Genomic DNA, 19,585 nt, shown 5'->3' on the forward strand with positions numbered 1-19,585 from the left:
AGAAATGCGGCGACCGCATGTGTCACATATACTGACATCTGTCAAAACACGGGACAAAAGCACCGAAAACAAAAATAAAAGTTCCCAACAGATAGTATTGTCTGCAAGAACTTCATTCGAAGTGAAAGGTAATGCAATGCAAAAATCAGATGAACCGTGACTTTCGCATCGGCAAAATTAAAATTTTTCCAGCGACTTTCCAACCAAAAATTCAGCACAACAAGAATTTGATGTATACACTAATAGTGTACTACACTATCGATGTAGCGTAAATTTTGTGTTGTAGCGTCGATTCAGTGTGGTGGAAAGTTTTTATGGATGAAAAATGTTAGTCTCACGTCGCAGTACATCATTGGAAACTTCACCTTTACACTTACCTATATATATATATATATATATATAGTTTTGATAAAGCGGAATTAATAAATTTCACTTTATTTGAGATTAAAGAATGTCCGTTTAATTTAATTAAAGATCTCTTCAGTATCTCTTGCGAATGTAAGTATTCAATATTAAGTATGACAATATGAATCAAGGGGAATTACGATTATGACCCTTCTTGGTTTTCACTATCCAATTAAATAAAGAAATGCGTTTTAATTCTTTATTGTTTCAAACGAAGTTAACAGTTCAAATGTTAATTTTACACTGGTGTCTTAAATGTTAAAGTCTTACTTATAGTCTGATCAAAACAACTTATGATCAGAGTTTTATCAGATGTTATGATTTAAGTATTTATCTTTGAAAATAGTTTTAATGCTGAATTGCATTTTGGTATTCTTTTAATTAAATGCCAAATTGCATTATGGTGAATTTGATCTTTATTTAATCTTATCTGCTTTATTTTTGATATTCTCAATCATGAGAATATTTTATGCGTGGGTTCGCCAAATGGATGCGTTGCATTTGGTTCTTTGTTTTCTTCTTGCTTTGGTTCGGTTATCATAACTCTCCCTTTCTTTAATTCAACTACAGGTTGATAAATTTGTAGGGGAACTTTACGTTGTTTACAATAAATGATGCTAGAACCAATAATCACACATAGCAAAAGTGATATAATGATAAATGAACTATTCCTGTATTGAGTTTGTACATACTGTACATCAGTTATTTTGTCCAGGTTATTTATGTTTTGAAAATGTATTTGTTCAAGAGTCATGTTAGAGACATCCACTAACTTTTTCATTTCTTTAAGTAGGGTACGGACCCCAGTATTCGGCATAGTTTAGAATATCGGCCACAACAATGGGTTTCATTGGGTTTCATTGTTCTAAACAATAGATGGCCGATATTCTAAACTATGCCGAATACTGGGGTCCGTACCCTACATTTGGTAAAATTACATGATTTACATATTTTTTATTTGAAATTATTGTTTGATTTATCTGAATCTGACAATTTTCGAATTTTAACAGATAAGTTCCGTTTAGTTGAATATTTTGGGTGTTGCAGTTTTGTATTAAGACATCTTTACTATTGACTATCAAGGCCGTATTTTCTGTTATTGTCTTTATAAATGTTTCGCGATTAATCTCGAAGTTACATTCAATCATTGGATTCTCAAAGATAGTCTGGATACATTTGTCATCTATTTTGTTTAATTGATTTTTGTATTTAGTGGGGTAGTATAAAATGTTATTTAGAGAAAGTACTCCTGTAATTTCTGGTTTCAATTGTAGATGACCATTTTTATTAGGGACGGGTTCAATGATGATATTAGCATAGAGTGTTGTTCCATAATTTGGTACACTTAAAATTAGTAGCAGAGTGCTGTTATACATGGCTATTCTTAATTGAATTTCAGAGAATTCGTCTAGGGTGATATTATTATTGATTATCTCATCATAGGTGAGTATGTCTCTACTGAGAATATTTAATCTAGACATTAAAATTATTTCTTTCAGTTTTTCAATTTCACTGATCAAATCATTCATATTTTTTCGTATAAGTATTTCAAAATGAAGTTGATACATTTCTTGCTCGAATTGTGACATAGCGTGAAAGAATTCATCAATTTTGCTCATTATTTTTTTATTAGACTGATTGATGGATGAGGATATGTTTTGTAATTGTTTTGTCATTTTGTCGTTGATAGTAATTTGTTTGTCATTATTTTTTATTAATTTAGTGTTGGTCAATTGTAAATTTACGAAATGATTTTCAATGTTCTGTCTGTCGTTATCGTCCATCGTTCCATAGAGATATTTAAATCCTGTACCAAACGCGTTTACTAGTCCTCTTTTGACACGAGAGTGAGGGATTAGGGTTAAGTACTCTTTTTGTAATCGGTCAAATTCTTGAAGTAACTCGGGGGAATGGTTATTAGTACGATCGAGGCTTGATTTTATCAGTTCAATATTTATTTCGTATTCGGTTAGATTAACCGTGTGGATAATGTATCGATATGAAGACACTAGTTGAGTGTAATTTGTTTGGATCAATGTGAAACCGTTGCCGTGTGTCAAGTCATGGATTTCCAATGTTTGGGATTGTATTTGTGATAGTGTCAGGAGGATCCCTAGGAGGAAGTTCTTCATTAAATTCTTGTTCAAATTTCTTTTTTCGTTTAAATTGATCCTTATGTGAAATTATTTTTGTTGCAGTGTTTTTAATTTTTGTCTTCGAAATGATTTGTCCTTTAATTTTCTTGTATTTGTTTTTCTTATTTTTAGGTCCAGGAATAATTTTCAATAAAGTTGGATTAACGTCCTTGTCTGCTCTATTTTTATTTAATTTGTCAATAATTTTTCTCTTTCTGTTCAATGTCAATTCGTATGTGTCTTGGAAGGTTTGTGGGTTTGAAGAGAAGTGTAAATCGGAGGGTTTCGATTGCGTGGTCAAATGAAGAGTATTGTTATAATAGAAGAGGGCTTCGTATTCAAAGTCGGTATAATATGTGCGATCGTTAGCTCTTTCAGAGTTTCGAAGAACGATTATTTGCTCGTTCAGAGTTCCGTGTAGGCGTTCTATATCCGAATTTCCGGTGTGCCTATTGCTAGTAGTGGAATGATAAGCAATGTTTTTTTCTGTCAGGAATGTAAAGAATTCCAGGCTATTGAGTCCTCCTTCGTTGTCGAAAGTGACATTTTTTGGAGTACCCAAGTAATGGAAGATACGAATAGTAGCATTTAGAAGTGATTTCCATTCTCTTGTTTCTATAGGTTCGATTGCTGCAAATTTTGAAAATTTGTCAATGCAGCTGAGGAATTTTCTTTCGTTTCCTGAGAACCATATATCCATGTAGAAGCTTTGCCTTGGCTTATTAGGTGTTTGCGTTAATTCAAAAGGAAGTTTCACGGGTTGTCGATCGATTTTGGATATTGCACAAGTGTTGCAATTGTTTATCAATTTTGTAATATAAATTTTTAAATTTGGATAATAGAAATCTTTCTTTAAAGTTTGATACGTTTTTTCGATACCTGCGTGATTGCTTGTTTTAAAATGAAATAAATTTATTTTGTCCAGCAGATCTGTTTCATCGAGATTTATCAGATTTTTAGTACATACTTCTAAATTTGTTTTTATTTGGATGGATGCAGTATACGTTTGGAATTGATTATGTAATTCCAGGGTGTCAAATATTATTCCAGTTTTTATATCAGGGTGAGTGGAGATGCATTCAGATAATATTCTGTCAAAGATTTCGTTAGTGTAATTTATTTCTGAGATCGTAATGACTGTGTGGTTATGTACGAATAAATTCGTTTGTTCTGACGGTCCAATAGTCATTTTTATTTGACGAGTGAAATAATTTAAGGGTTTTTCAGAAATAGGAAGGTAATATAGATCGTCTGATTCAGCGCTGTGCTGAGTATCTAGAGATGATTCGTTATCATTAATTTTTAATTGAGACGGTGGGAAAGTCAGCGTTCGTACATTTTGTTTACAAATGTATGAATGGGAATAGAGACTTTTTTTAGTTTGGTAGAAGCGTAAGCAATGGGGACACTGTACGTCTGTCGCGTTTTTTCTTTCTAGAGCATTTATTTCTTCAGTAGGAAGTCGAGATAGAGCGTCAGCTATAACGTTGTCTTTTCCTTTTATGTGTGAGATATCAAAATTGTATTCGTTCAAACGAATTTTCCATCGTTGGAGTTTAGCATTTGGTTCTTTCAAATTAGATAGCCAAATTAATGCTTTATGATCAGTTTGTAATTTAAATTTGACTCCATAGAGATAATGTCTGAATTGTTTACAAGCCCATATTATTGATAAGAGTTCTCTTTCAGTAGTATCGTAATTTTGTTGGGCTTTATCCAAGGCTTTACTTGCATAAGCAATGGGTTTGCCTTTTTGGGATAGGACTGCTCCAAGAGCGAATAAGCTTGCGTCTGTAGTTAATGTAAATATTTCATTAAAATCGGGGTAGACGAGTATAGGGTCAGAAGTTAATAAAAGTTTTAAAGTTTCGAAGGATTTCATACTTTTTTCATTATGAACTATCTTCTCCGTTTTTCGCGTAAGGTTAGTCAACGGTTTAGCTATTTTTGCATAGTCTTTGATAAATTTGTGATAATAGCCGGTCATTCCTAAAAATGAACGAATATCCTTTAGAGTTTTGGGTAGAGGAAGATTTAGAATGGTTTTAATTTTATCCGGATTCGGCTTGATACCTTCTGGTGTAATTACATGTCCTAAGAGCATAGTTTCTTTTTTCAGGAATTCGGTTTTGTCTAACTGAACTTTAAGGTTAACTTCTCTGAGTCTTTGGAAAACTGTTTTGAGGGCATTTATATGTTCTTGTAGGGATACGCTGAATATGATTATGTCATCCATGTAGACGTAACAAAATTTTCCTATTTCATTTCGTAGAACGTTATTCATCATTCGTTGAAACGTTGCCGGTGCATTTTTCAGGCCAAATGGCATTCGAACAAATTCGTAATGTCCGTCGGAAGTTGAGAAAGCAGTTTTCTCTATGTCTGAGGGGTCGATTTCTATTTGATGAAATCCCTTCGCTAAGTCTAGGACACTGAAGTAATTGCATTTTCCCAGTTTAGAAAGAATGTCATCAATGTTTGGAATGGGATATTTATCTTCGAGGGGGTACGCACTCCAGGAAATCTTTTGAAAGATTTCAAAACATCATGAGAATCTTTCCTCTGAATTTTTATTGAAAGATTTTTTCTACATCTTGTAGATTTTTAAAGATCACAGCTCGGGTTCTAAAATCTTTAAATTAAGAGACTTTTGAAAATTTTTAAATAATTTCTTAAAAATCTTTTTCCTCAAAATTTCAAAATTACCATAGAGATTTTTCGGATTCTTGCGATTCGGATTCGGAGTCCAAGAAATCTTACTGAAGGAAAGATTTTAAAACATCTGAAGAATCTTCTTTCTTTAGAAATTTGGAAAGATCGTTCCAACATCACTGAAGATTTTTACACATCAGAAGAATCTTGTTTCTCCGGAAGAAGGTTTTAAAATACAAATCTACAAATCTAACATAACAATTTGTTGAAAGTAAAAAAAGGAGTTCTAAGGAAATTCTTAGATTTCTTTAAATCCTTGCTATTCAAATTTTTTCTACACCTTGTAGATCTAAAATTCGAGAAATAAAAATCTTTGTCCTAAAAATCTCAAAATTCCCGTAGAGATTTGTCGGATTCTTGCAGGTACGCACTCCAGATCTTATGCAAGATTTTAAAATATCATGAGAATCTTTCTTCTGAATTTTTATGGAAAGATTGTTTCTACACCTTGTAGATTTTTAAACACCACAGTTCGGTTCTAAAATTCGAAAAATAAAAATTTTCAAATTAGAAGACTTTTGAAGATTTTTAAAAAAACTTCATAAAAATCTTTGTCCTCAAAATCTCAAAATTCCCATAGAGATTTTTATGATTTTTGCAAGCTACTAAAGTGAGTATCCCCTCGTTTATCTTCCTTTGTGGCATCGTTTAATTTACGATAGTCAATTACCATACGCCATTTCTTTTTGGCAGAGGCATCCAGTTTCTTAGGTACTACCCAAATGGGTGCATTATAGGGTGAGTTAGAATGTCTAATTATTCCGTTTTCCAACATTTCTTTTATTTGCCTATCGACTTCTTCTTTCAATGCATAGGGGTATCGATAAATTTTAGTATAGATAGGTTGAGAATTGTTTGTTTGAAGAGAATGTTTTACGTCATTTGTAAATGTAAGGTCGTCGCCGTCTTTATAAAATATGTCTTTAAAATTTTGAGTTAATGTTTTGATTTCTTGGATTTCAAATGGTTTGAGGTGATCAAAACGTAGATCTTCTTCGAAATTAGTAGAACTGTATAGTTCAGGTTGCGGTTCAATTATACATGAATTAATTTCTTCTGATGGTTCTTCATCAGGGTGGAAATATAATGGGGCAATTTGTCCATTGATACGGATGCATTTTTCCGAGAAGCAGATGTCTGCATCATTGGATATCAAAATATCATTTGCGATTAAGCCATCTAATTTTTCATGAAATGGTGTGACGTAGAAGGTAACTTCTTTTTGAGATATGGGGAAATTAAACAATTCTTTTGGGATAATGGCTTTATGATTGATTTCACGATTTCCAGTCATTGTTTTAATATGGAGAGGTTTGTCTAATTGTTGTAAAAATTTAGTTTGGCAAATGCCAGGGTTAATTACAGAAGCTGTTGCACCTGTATCTATAAGAAATCGCATGTATCCTATGCGGGATTTGATTTTTACATATGGTAATTTGTTTGTTTTTCCGAGGCTTCCAAATGAAAATTTTGGATTTCTTCGGGAAGTGAGCTCTCAATTTGTTCGGTTTGGGTTTCAACACATTCTTGATTTTGGTCTTCATAATAATCATTTTCATAATTGTCGTAATCATCATGTTCATCATTAGTGTGTTCGTTATGGTAAAGTCTTCGTACTTGTGAAGAACGTGGATCTATATCCATAGGTTCTGGTTTGTTTTGTTTAGAAAATTCCAAAGGTTTAGGAGGATAATTGTTATTTGGAGGATTGGGATTAAAAGGTCTTGATTGAAAGTTGCTATTTCGTTGAAAATTATTGTTTTGAAAGGGTGGACGTGGTTGAAAGTTTTGTCTTTGAACAAATGGTTTAGGACTAAAATTTTGTTGAACTTGTTTGGGTGGAGACGTTTGGTTTTGTGGATAATTTGATCTTGGATTAACAGTTCTTTCAGGATTAGAACGGTATTCATTCATGGGATTGAATGTATGTTTGTCTTCCACATAGCGGTATTTCGTCAAAATTTCTAACGCTTGGTCCAATGTCTGAACAGTGTTATTTGAAATAACAGTTCGCATATCATTAGGTAAACCCATAGCGAATGTTTCTAATGCTTTTTCACGATACACTTTCAGTAAATTCAATGAATTTGTTTGTTCACATTTTTGAATTAAAGAGCTAAGAATTGCTCTAACTTCGTTATAAAAATTGTATGCGTTGCCTTTAAATTTCAACTCGATCATTTTTGTGTAAAGTCTAGATTCTGAATCTAAACCACCAAAATGTTTGTATAAAATTTCTTTGATTTGATTCCACGTATCAGTTTCACCAATATAAATCTTAATCACTTCGCGAGCTTTCTTAATTAATTTTGACTTAATTTTATTCATGATGATTTTTTGACTATCATCGTCATATTTCAAAATAAAAGGTAAAATATCTTCGATTTCTTGAATGAACGTGCTTAAATCTTTTGTATCACCATTAAAACTTTCTATTTCTTTAATTGCTTTTACAGCGAATGGGTGAGTAATAACATTATAGTTACCCAGGATTCCTGGTTGGATGATGCTTCCTTGAGTCGGCATGATTGCTGTTTCCAGGTTGATTTTTCTTAAGTTTAACTGGTCTTCAAACGGCCCAAATGGTATTCTGCTAGTGCTAAGCCCCAAATTGTGTCGTACTGAAGTTATGAAGAACAATCGGCGTTTGAATAATTCTCTGGAGTTTTATTCAACTTAGGTGATGTTTCTTCACTTAATTTGTGAATCGGGATTCACGGTTTTCTGCCAGGTGCAGTGAGTCACTTTTGCAATTTGTTACGAGTGGTAAGTCCGTAATACTGGATTTACTTTATGGTAAAATTAATTTAATTTTCACTTGGTAAATCCTTCCTGCTGCGCCAGTTTTGATAAAGCGGAATTAATAAATTTCACTTTATTTGAGATTAAAGAATGTCCGTTTAATTTAATTAAAGATCTCTTCAGTATCTCTTGCGAATGTAAGTATTCAATATTAAGTATGACAATATGAATCAAGGGGAATTACGATTATGACCCTTCTTGGTTTTCACTATCCAATTAAATAAAGAAATGCGTTTTAATTCTTTATTGTTTCAAACGAAGTTAACAGTTCAAATGTTAATTTTACACTGGTGTCTTAAATGTTAAAGTCTTACTTATAGTCTGATCAAAACAACTTATGATCAGAGTTTTATCAGATGTTATGATTTAAGTATTTATCTTTGAAAATAGTTTTAATGCTGAATTGCATTTTGGTATTCTTTTAATTAAATGCCAAATTGCATTATGGTGAATTTGATCTTTATTTACTTTAATCTTATCTGCTTTATTTTTGATATTCTCAATCATGAGAATATTTTATGCGTGGGTTCGCCAAATGGATGCGTTGCATTTGGTTCTTTGTTTTCTTCTTGCTTTGGTTCGGTTATCATAACTATATATATATATATATATATATATATATATATATATATATATATATATATATATATATATATATATATATATATATATATATATATATATATATATATATATATATATATATATATAACGACGTCTAAATTGCGATGCGAGACTTTACAATTTTTCATTCATATATCTTACTGAAATCCACGCCATTAGTCGTATAAATTTATACGTCAGAGAGAGCTTTTTAGTATGGAAATGAAAACTAAAATTGAGATATCTTTGCTGTTTTAAGTGGTTTTTCATATTTTTTGGACCAAAATGTTTTAAAATTTGGTTAATGTCAATCGATTCCAAACACACTTTAAAACATTTTGGTCCAAAAAAATATGAAAAACCACTTAAAACAGCGAAGATATCTCAATTTTAGTTTTCATTTCCATACTAAATCGCAAAATAGAAAAACTGTCAGATCGCAACAAAGGAGAAAAAAGCTCTCTCTGACGCATAAATGTATACGACTAATATGGCGTGGATTGCACTACAACACAAAGCTTAAACTACGAAGACTTGAAGTGGTGAATTGCTGTTTTAGAAATTCACCGGAAAGATACGTTGCCGATGCGAAATTGACAGTTCAATTGATTTTTTGATTGAAATTAAAGTTGATTTCACAGTTATCCGTTTTGTCTAGGCTTTGCTTGACAGTTCACACAACTTGACACAATTTAGCACATTGGTACATCTATTGTTTGAAGTGTCACCTGTCACGTACACGGAGGAGAAACGGAGACAAAACGGATGACTGTGAATACAACTTATAACTGAATTCACAGTCATTCGTTTTCTTTCCGTTTTACACTGTTTGAAATGACAACTGTCACTTACAAAACGGAATGAAAAAGGATGGCTGCAAGGCCACAATCTGAATTCATAGTCGTTCCTTTTATCTCCGTTTAGCTCTATATTTACGTGATGTTTACATGAGAACTGGACACGCTAAACACCACTGTAATGAAACGATCTATCTCACATGAGTTCTCGGTAATATCTGTTTATTGAACACATTGAACAAGATAAGAGTATAATTACAATGTTGAGTTTACAATATTTTGCTGCGTTTTCACGTCTTACAAATACAAAAATGGAGGTGAAATCCAGAAAGAAACACAAGAATCATCAGTGCCGAACTGGTCCTATGGGCATTCGGGCGATTCCCGAAGGGCCTTTTGATTTTTGTATGTATAAATGACGACGAAGGGCTTTTGAAAAATTTCTCCATACAACGACCGAAGGGCTTTTTTGAGCCAGTCCGGCACTGAGAATCATCTGTCACTTCGGACGCGATTTCTTATTGGTAAAATTTTCTTACAAAATATTTTCTTGTTTACTTTCAGGCGCAGAATGAGTCACCTATAATGATATCAGTGATTATGGAAGGGATGGTAAACGTTATTAGTTTTTTAATTTTATTAAGATTTTGATTGTCTCACCATCTCCCACACTTGTTTAAAGTTTTCACTCAGTCCCTCATACAAATCACAATTATAGGAACCAACCTCAATAATCTCTAAAGTCTAGACGGGAATCCGAAAAAAACGGTAAGACTATAGGAATTCTAGAATTCTACACGTGGGAGCAGTGGAGTAGAATTTTTTTCCCGCAAATGGTTACGTCAATGTATATAAACACATTGTTTCACACACCCGATTTCTAAAATTCTTTTTTTTCGCTTGGTAATGTCAAAAGAAAGGCTAAGTTCGAAGATGGGCGATTTTGGGTCGACCCCTCCTGAGCTGGGGCCCAATAAGTTCTTTAGGGGTTTTCGAAGATATCTCCGGACATTTAAAAGCTACACTTATAAGTGATACGTCAAATAAAAGGTATTTACAATACCAATCGACAAAAGAAAGTTTTTGGAAATCGGGTGACCGACTCGTGAGTTAGACCACTTGGTGTGAACCAGGCACAGGGGGCGATGCAGTTTTTGCTTGTAGGTCGGCCAAATTTGAACATATTTCGTCTGTTTTTGCTTTAGGTACTGACCGTACCAATCAGGGAAAAAAAAGTTTATGAAATTTGGTTGACAGGCGCGTGAGCTGGGTCTCTTGGAGTGAGCTCTTATCTGGCTACTCGGCCGTACAGTGAACGAGGAGTATTTTGTCAATATCTCGAGTAAATTTTGACCGAATTTCATGAATTTTTTTTGTTTGAAAGGTATTAACGAATGTGAAGCGTCGGTAAAATTTCCGGTTTCCTAACAAAATGGCTGTTGGTGGCCATATTGGATTTTAATAAAAGTGATATATCTTGGGAAAAATAGGACTTAGAGAGTTTCTGTTAACATGGAAATAATTTGTTATGTAGGCATGGGAGACGTTCAAAATTATCGATAATATCAATCGAAAGAAATTATTAAGAGATTAATCATATCGTTATCGATAATTTAATAATTATCGATAATTATCAAAATATCGATAATTATCAAAATATCGAAATTCGATAATTATCAAAATATCGATATTTTGATATTTATCTGAAAATTCATGATAATATACCGATATATCGGAATATATCGATAAATATCGGATTTTCGGACCGAAATATCCATATATCGAATTATCGATATCTTGATAATTATCAAAATATCAATAATTATCGATTATCGATATTTTTTTGATAATTTTCGATAAAAAAAGTCGATAATTATCGATTATCGATAATCGATAATTATCGATAATCATTATCATTATCGCCCATGCCTATTGTTATGTGTGTGGGGTGTTTCAGGCATTCCATATATGGACATCTATATTCACCTATATTGAGCTATATACAGGCATATAGAAATGTGAAATGTGAAGGCAAAGAGTGGATAATGCAAGTGATTTTAAAGGGCGAATAGCTTTTCGGTAGAGAATGAAGTAAAAGAAATGAAGAGTTTCACAGTAAAGGCTTTTGATACGAATAGGTGTTTCGTACGGGTCGGCGTTAGCTATGTTTTTTTCGCGGATTCGGCATCTATGGACAACCACAATAGGTTTCCCCTTACTCAGGGAGTCCAATTCGACGTGTTACAAACGTATGCTTGAACCTATAAGACCCCAGTACTTCGTACGGGTCTAAAAATTATATATCGAATAGCTGTGTCCCAGCCTCCCTAACACTAACTTTCTCCCACCACTTTTGCTAAAAATATTTTGACATGTCACGTTCCAATTGACGTTCTTGACGTTCTTGACAGTGTGGCAAAAACAAAATTTCTCTAATTCTTTGATCACCAATCCGCTGAAATCGTCGAAATGCCTAAAAAGAAAACGGGTCAACGTAAGAAAGCCGAGAAGCAGAAACTTCGACAGAAAGTATAAAAATTGAGAAAAAAAGGAAATCGCGAATTCTTCGAACAATTTTTATGGTAGCAAAAGTCATTGCACCAGCAGTTTTGAGGTGCTCAACAAGGTACAAGTCACATTACATCTCTTCGAAGGGTTGTTTGAGTTCACTGGTTTTCAAAATTGCGGATGCAATGACTAAACGATTGTTCGGAAAATGCGCGATTCCGCTCTTAAGTAGCAGGTGATGGTGATGACCATGTTGACCACTTTTCGTAATTAGGAAATCCGAAGTAAAGAGATCGATTTTGCTGAATTTCCATCAAATGCCGTGATGGAGTGTGAGAAATGTCAAAAGTAAGTGTGTCCACGCACTTACCCAGATTGTGTAATGCTCTGTCGTCATACCTAGGAAGCAGAAGAGTCGCGCATTCTGTTACTTCTGTCAATCTCTTCAACGCCTTCCAATCTGCGCACAGTGCGGAAAAATCAAGTGCATGCTGAAAACTGGCGATTGTGTCATACGTCATCCGGGTGTTTTTACCACAGGCTTAGGAATGGTCGGTGCAATTTGCGATTTCTGTGAGGCGTGGATTTGTCACGGCAGAAAGTGTCTGCAGTCGCACCCCTGTTCTTGTCCGCTACAAGTAAGTGAATGTTTCGTTTAACTACGGTTCCTTCTCTAATCCATACGTTCAAAGGACGCAACGTGCGTAGAATGCGAGCGAGGTGTCTGGGAACACGGTGGTCGAATATTCAAATGTTCGTTTTGTTTGGTATGTTGCGATAAGGATATCACGGTCACAATGTTGCGCATGATTTCAAGCGTCTATTTTCTAGGGATTCCTTTGCGAAGACGATCAATTCGAGCATCAGGCATCGTGCCAAGTATTGGAGTCCGAGAACTATAAGTGTCAGTTAAGCGCAACAACATTGCTATCGATTCGTCAATCAATCGAATGAATTAATCGTTGCTTTACAGGCCAATCATGCAACCGTATCGGACAGTATTCGTGTTTGCGGTGTAAGACTTGCTACTGTGACGATCATGTCAAGAGGAAAGGTTTCAAATACGAGAAGAACAAGCCGATACCGTGTCCCAAGTGCAACTATGAAACGTCGCAAACCAAGGATCTTAGCATGTCCAGTGAGTATCTTCGACATCGGCACAGAACTAGGCTCGTCCGAAACGCGCTCTCATCTGCTCCTTTTTTTTCCCAACAGCCCGAAGTCACAAGTATGGCCGTCAAGCTCAATTCGACGATGATGATGATGAAGGCGGAGAGTACAATTACGGTGGATCATCATATTATGCCGCTACGTCGTCTGGTTACGGAAATTATGGGGCGTATGGGGCATCCAAGGATGATGATGAATCCGACGAAGATTACGATGACGACGACGATGATGATGATGAGGAGGAGGAGGACAGTGATTCCAATGAGTCGAATGAGGAGGACGAAAAAACGGCAGCGGAGAAACCGAAAGAGAAAAATTAAATGGCAAAATGGCCGGACGGCCAATTTTTAATCAAAAAATTTTCCTTTTTTCGAATAAATAAAATGAAATCACAAAAAAGGTGCTCGCGTGTGTGTCGAATCATTCCGATGTCTCTCTGCCGCCCGATGTCTCCGATTGTGATAGGCCACGCACCGACGACAGAACACTTTCGCCCGAAAACAAATGCTCATCCTTTGCCGTGTGACCGATGTCATGGGCCGCAACGAATTTCTCCGATTCGCTGGACTGATTTAGACGATTCGGTGTTGAGGTTCGAAGCGTTGCCTGCTGATGCAACGACGAATCGCTGGACATGGTCAACAACGATTTCAGGAACTGATCGGTCAACGTTGAACTGTCGGACATTGAGCTCGATGAACTCATCTGGCTCCGTTTCAGCAGTTCTCGCGCTAAGAAATCGCGAATGTTCAGCGGGTTTCCGTTAATTCGATCGCCGGGCGAACTGCCACCGCTAAGTGTCGGTGCAGCGATTGGTGTGGATTTGATAGATGACGAACTGGATTCCAGATTCTGAGCGGTCGATGTTTTCTTCAGCATTGCGCTTGCCCAATTCAAACCGATGCGATTGAAGTCCTTGGCTAATATGTCGCTGGACGTTGACGATGATATCAGTTTCGAGTCGCTAGTCGACGAAGCGTCTGCTCGTTCCATTAATCGTCGTTGCTTCATTTCCTTCTCCACATCGATGAATTCGGTAAATGTCCCGGTGTTTGTCGACTGTTCGTTGTTCGTCCTGTCCTTGGGATGCGTTCTGTCGAACTTTCGATAATTCAAATCGGTTTCGCTCAGACATGTCACTTCCAGCATTTTCTTCAAAATCGTTTCACTGTAACTGACATCGCTGGACGCATCAACGGACTCAATCTCTTGCATTTTCGCGTATTCCGCAAATGTTGGAAATCTGGTGTATGGAGTCGGCACCGGCGAGCCACTGGTTTCATTTCGTGTCGACTGATTGAGTCGGGATGCGGCCGACGTTTCAACTTCATTGATCGTGGAAAGATCGTGCGGTTGAAGTTGTTCGGTGTCAAGCTGCGGACTGTATCTGGGGAGAATAAATTGGTCTATTAGTTACCGAGGCCGATCGTGAAATTGTGAATTCGTCCGTTACCTTTTCAGAGAAATCGGTGGCTTCGCTGGCTTTCTCACTCCGGTTTCCACTGATTTTCGGACAGCCTCTTCAGGTGCCGCCAATGGATCGCCTCCCACAAATGGTGGATCAGCACCCAAGACTTGCGTAAACTGAGACGGCGTTGACTTTTCCGCCAGCTTAATGTCCGGACTGATGCGAAAATCGGTGGATGTAACTGGCCGACTTGAACCGATTCCACTGTCTCGGCTGAAGCTTATGCCAATTTGCTTGGTGCTCATCAAGTTCTTCGCCTCTTCGTTGACAAATTGACCCGGAGAACTTTGAACGTCGGACGCTTGACTCGACCGATCATTTTCATCTGGCTGTTTAGATGTTGGCTTGGATGCTGTGACGAAGTCTTTGTATTCGGTTAAATCAAAGTCCTTGCCACTCGACGAATGGCTGCTCTGGGCAGATGACAAAGTCTTTTCGAGCAATCTCTGTTTGTCCTGTCGCACTTGTTCAATCTGCTTCGTCAGATTGGCGATTATCCGTTTCGAATTCTCAGGAATGTTGGCAACTTCTACAGCATTGCCACCATGACCGATGGAATCCGATTGCGACTTACTTCTGTGTGTCACTTTCTTCGATTTTTCCGGCGTTTTTGCTGCTACATTGGAATGATGATGCCTGTTTGCGTGTCTGTTCGTTTGTGCTTGCCGTTCCTCTGATGGTGTGACCTCCCGTTCCTTTGTTCCCGTATGCTTTGTTGTAGTCACGACTTTCGTCGCCGTCTGCCTCTTAGGTTGTTTAAACGAGTCGTCGACTTCTTTTACCAACCGAAGACTGTCATCGATTTTCGCTTGAACTCTGCTCAAGTGGCTGGCATCGATAACCGATCTGTTTTCGGCCACTTCAATCACTGAGTCAGACGGTGTTGTTATGCTTGAACCCGTGCTAACGCCCAATTGATCAACAGACTTCTGAGACATACCCAACAGTCGTGTAATGTAGTGAGCCAGCGGTGTCTGCTCAAGTGGTTTGGTTCTTTCATTCGGTTGCGTCGATGATTTTCTGGCCAGCGCATCTGCCTGATTCGATAAAACTTTCGTAAAGTCGGTGTGAAAAGTTGCTGGCGGACTTCGGTAAGCAGTGGATGCCGACGATACCACGGATGTCTTACGTTCGCGTTGACCGACAACGATGTGAGCGTCCGCATTCTTCGGATTGCTTGACTTTCGTATTTTCGCACCGTTTTTCACTTCGATCAAAATTTTCACAGGCTCCGGATCGTCGCGGGACCCTATCGTTTCGCTGGTTACCGACTCGAATGTATTATCATTTCGCGATGCTTTCGCCTGTTCCTTACGAAACAATTCTCGTATCTTCTTCTCCAATTTCATCTCCTGCGACTGTTCACGCAGGTTCAACGGTTCGGTGCGCTCTCTTGTGTCGCCATTCTCTTTGTTCGCTAGAGGATCGTGCAGAATTTCCTTCTGCTCCGTTTCGACTTCCAAAACCGACCGATAAAATGGTTCCAAATTGAGGCTGCTGTTGCGCACAATTTCCTCCATCAATACCTTACGCAGACCATCGAGTCGGGTCAACAATGTCACCAGCCTTTTCCGTTTGTCACCATCCGGACCGTCTTTGCATTGCTTGATGTCTTTAACCAGTTTCCTGGAGCGATTGTCCACGTATCCCAGCAAAATCGACGTGCAACTGTCTGATGAATCCAATGGATCGACGTACGGTCGTTGTTTGTCTGTCGGTGGCGATGCAGCCACATTCAGGTCAGACGAACTGCTGTGTTCATTGGTTCCGATCGGAGGACAAGTGATAACCACCGGTCGATGATGAATGTTCTCAAACGCACGATTCATACTTTGCTGTCGATTCCGAGCCAATTGGCTGATTCGATCTTCGGAGAATTGGTCCGGTGGCTGCAAATATTGAAAAACTGAAAGCAAAAATCTCGAATCTGGTTGAGTCACCGTTCTTACCATTGCAAACGCTCGCAATCTATTCTCTTCCTTGCACAACGCATCCAGTTGCTTGGTGAGATTGTCATAGTCTTTGCGAACTTGGTTCCGTTGCAGTGATTCAATGGAGCGTTGCTCGGACTTCCGTCTGTAAGCAGAGAAAAACAAAAATAAGTTTGGCGTCGATCCGCAGGCGTACCTACAACAGCACATACTTCCATTCCTCCAACTGCTTGAACCGAAGTTCATCCATTTCGTTCTGGACACGTGCGGCTTCGTTAGCATCCATCGCCTGGTCCTGGGATTCTCGTACGACCATACCCGGAACAGCTTCGTATTCTTTGCCATACCGACTGAAATGATCGTAGAATTGAACCTTTTCGATTGATTCGGTTGTCACTTCCTTGGTTGTCTCTGGTGCCGGTTTATTTTTTAATATTCCCGGTATGTTGAATCTGGGAACGAATTCCCGTCGTTGCGGTGAGACGAATTTCGATGATGTGACGACATTCCGTGGTTTGACTACTTTGTTCGGTGAGATAACCTTTCTGGCATTTCCAACCACACTTCGTTGTGAATTGAAACCTTTACTTCCCGCTGTGGGTAATTTTGGCACGAAACCTTTGGCCGATACGGGTGATCGTTGTACCGTAGATTTCGTTGGTTGTTTGGGCGATTTCGGAGTGTACAACGGTTTCGCTTGAGGTGATTTTGGTGCATGGAACAGTTTTGGTTGAGGTGGTTTTGGTGCGTGCGACGGTTTCGACTGAGGTGATTTTTGTGAAGATGTGGAGTGGATTTCTGGCTGGACTGTAGCGAATTCACTTTCCAATATTTGATCGCACACATGTCTGGCGCGTCGACGCTCTTCTATCAAATCGGAAACTTTTGTAAATCGGAACATCGAATGTTCCTTCGGTTTGTCTACCAATTCGTCTGCCAGGTGTTTCCCTGGGCTTCTTATCGAGGTGTCTCGGACGGTGTCAACATTTTTGGCTATCACTTCATCATCAGATTCACTCTGCTGGTGATCGTCGTCATTCGACATTAATCGACTGACTTCTTCGGTGGCATTCACTGTGTTCGGCCCAATTTCATGACCTGAAGAAAGATTCTGCTTTCGCTTAATCGCTCCACGCTCCTTCTTCCTAACATTCGCCAATCGTTCCTTATGCAGCGCATCCCGTCCACGCTGAACAGCAATTTTGCGATTTTTACGCTGCTGTTCGTTCTGCTGTTCGGTCAATTGATTTTCGCGTTCAGCGGCCACATGTGCATCGCCCACATTGGACAGGCAATAGTAGTAGTCGGCCATTGTATTGTTCACGTGTTTTTCCTTCCACGACAGCAATTCCTTTCGTTTAATTTCTTCGACATTTCGAAGTTGTCGATGCTTTTCGCGTGCCACTCGGTCACGTATTTGCGACGACAATTCTTTGGACTGTGTTCGCACCTGGTGAAATGGAAAGTTCGATTGATAGTGGCGGTTTGAAGGGGATTAAGGGATTTTTGATGTGAAAATTGTCGACAATTAAATTTGCTATTGAAAACACTGCCTGATTTGTCGTACACTCTATCCTAAACGGCACTCCCTACCTCCACCTACCAGATTCTTGAGCGATACGATCGTCTACAGTGAATTTACCCGGAAGAAATCGTAACATTCCACCGATGGTTAAATTTCATTTGATTAACAGCCAAAGTGGACGTTTAGATCTTGTAAAATCTAGAGGTCTGATTGATGTAATAATCGAGAAGAAAAAATTCAATCGGAAGTGGACTTCACCATTAAGAGCGATGATGTACCATTTGCAAATTTGTACCATAAATTTAGGCCCAAAGATATTCGTTTTTTGATGATTTCTTTGAACCAAAATCTTTTTTTGAAAAAGTAAAACCATTAAAGTACGCAAAAATGTGTTACTTTTGAAGGAAAAATTGGTTTTATCCCGCTTGGAGAAACCTTCGCAAATTGTGTAAATTTATGCAATCTGTACAGGTTTCTCCAAGTGGGTGAAGCTATGTCTCACAGACCAATTTGTCCTTTGTAAGTAACATATTTTTGCATGCTTTAATGGGTTCACTCTCTCAAAAAAAGATTTTTGTTCAAAGAAATCATCATAAAGCGAATATTTTTCCGCCAAAATGTAGGCTACAAATTTCACGTAATCCAATCAGAAAGACAAACAAAAGGAAATTGCACTTTTCAATGGGCTAATGTAAAATGAACCAAAAATATTATCCAAGTAACGAACCATGTTCATGTGGGACAAACTGATATGTAATGTTCAACTTTCGCATGGGACAAGCAATAAACAGTTTCGCCACTGTGCTTCGAAAATCATCCGTTCTTATGAAAGGCACACTAAAAATTCCGTAAGATGACGCATCCCACACACAAAAACAGCAAATTGCAAATATTAGTTGCAATGCAAAAAACCGTCTTTTTACGGAATTCATAATGCACGCATCAGTTGAAATGCAACAGGTAGCAGAAATGAGTAGAGCTTTAGGATCCGAAACTTGAGAATACCGCATTTGATTTGCGCAACTGATCCTCACCATAATAATTCAAAAACTCAGAAGAAAATCTCGCAACAAATTTTAGAAATTCATTCCCGCACAGAGTGATTTATGGGGTAATTTCATGGTGTGAAACGAATGTTTCTATGGTGAATTTACAGTGGACAAACAAAGAAAAGTTGAATGAACAGAAGTATAGATTTCCATTCAACAATGAAGAGGTCATTGCAACGAATCGCAACGAAAAAAAGAAAAATTAAAAAAAAAACAAAAGAGGAGACAAACCAACCTGTTCTAGCCGCAATTTTTTCCGGCGTTCCATTTCCTTCTTTTTAATTCCATCAAAATCACAAAAATTTATTTTATTACTTCGTCCACTTGCGGACATAATCGTCGTCCTTTCTTTATCAATTCAGAAGAATCGAAATTTGTTTAAAATCTACGAATTTTGAATATTTGATAAAATTTTGTTGAAATGAACTGAGTGTATACAAACGGGTATGTGTGGATTACGATACAAAAAATTTCAAACTG

The 19,585-nt window shown here is 37.4% G+C and overlaps 2 protein-coding genes across 2 annotated transcripts; one reads left to right on the plus strand and one right to left on the minus strand.

Annotated features, from left to right (window-relative positions):
• Positions 1-11,830: 11,830 nt before the first annotated feature.
• LOC119075236 (zinc finger protein 330 homolog) lies at positions 11,831-13,535 on the plus strand. Its single transcript, XM_037181629.1, has 7 exons — positions 11,831-11,983; positions 12,237-12,310; positions 12,366-12,600; positions 12,655-12,729; positions 12,794-12,866; positions 12,936-13,100; positions 13,178-13,535. Exons 1-7 carry the CDS (start codon positions 11,924-11,926, stop codon positions 13,450-13,452), a joined length of 957 nt encoding a protein of 318 aa, XP_037037524.1. The 5' UTR covers positions 11,831-11,923; the 3' UTR covers positions 13,453-13,535.
• LOC119075235 lies at positions 13,449-19,579 on the minus strand. The gene is made up of 5 exons (XM_037181628.1): positions 19,341-19,579; positions 16,744-17,981; positions 16,550-16,676; positions 14,586-16,489; positions 13,449-14,519 (listed from the first exon to the last, which is right to left on the minus strand). The coding sequence occupies exons 1-5, from the start codon at positions 19,437-19,439 to the stop codon at positions 13,553-13,555; spliced, it is 4,335 nt and encodes a 1,444-aa protein (XP_037037523.1). The 5' UTR covers positions 19,440-19,579; the 3' UTR covers positions 13,449-13,552.
• Between the last annotated feature and the right edge of the window lie 6 nt (positions 19,580-19,585).

This window comes from Bradysia coprophila, unplaced genomic scaffold, assembly GCF_014529535.1.
Source record: "Bradysia coprophila strain Holo2 unplaced genomic scaffold, BU_Bcop_v1 contig_193, whole genome shotgun sequence".
Taxonomy (NCBI): Eukaryota; Metazoa; Arthropoda; class Insecta; order Diptera; family Sciaridae; genus Bradysia; species Bradysia coprophila.

Bases quoted from the DNA above. Each gene is read 5' to 3' on its own strand.
- LOC119075236 (XM_037181629.1), top strand. From the start codon at position 11,924: ATGCCTAAAAAGAAAACGGGTCAACGTAAGAAAGCCGAGAAGCAGAAA. The intron at 12,867-12,935 runs GTCAGTTAAGCG...GTTGCTTTACAG, and splicing joins GGAGTCCGAGAACTATAAGT to GCCAATCATGCAACCGTATC. The intron at 13,101-13,177 runs GTGAGTATCTTC...TTTTCCCAACAG, and splicing joins CAAGGATCTTAGCATGTCCA to CCCGAAGTCACAAGTATGGC.
- LOC119075235 (XM_037181628.1), bottom strand. From the start codon at position 19,439: ATGTCCGCAAGTGGACGAAGTAATAAAATAAATTTTTGTGATTTTGAT. The intron at 16,677-16,743 runs GTATGTGCTGTT...CTCTGCTTACAG, and splicing joins AAGCAGTTGGAGGAATGGAA to ACGGAAGTCCGAGCAACGCT. The intron at 14,520-14,585 runs GTAACGGACGAA...TATTCTCCCCAG, and splicing joins CCACCGATTTCTCTGAAAAG to ATACAGTCCGCAGCTTGACA.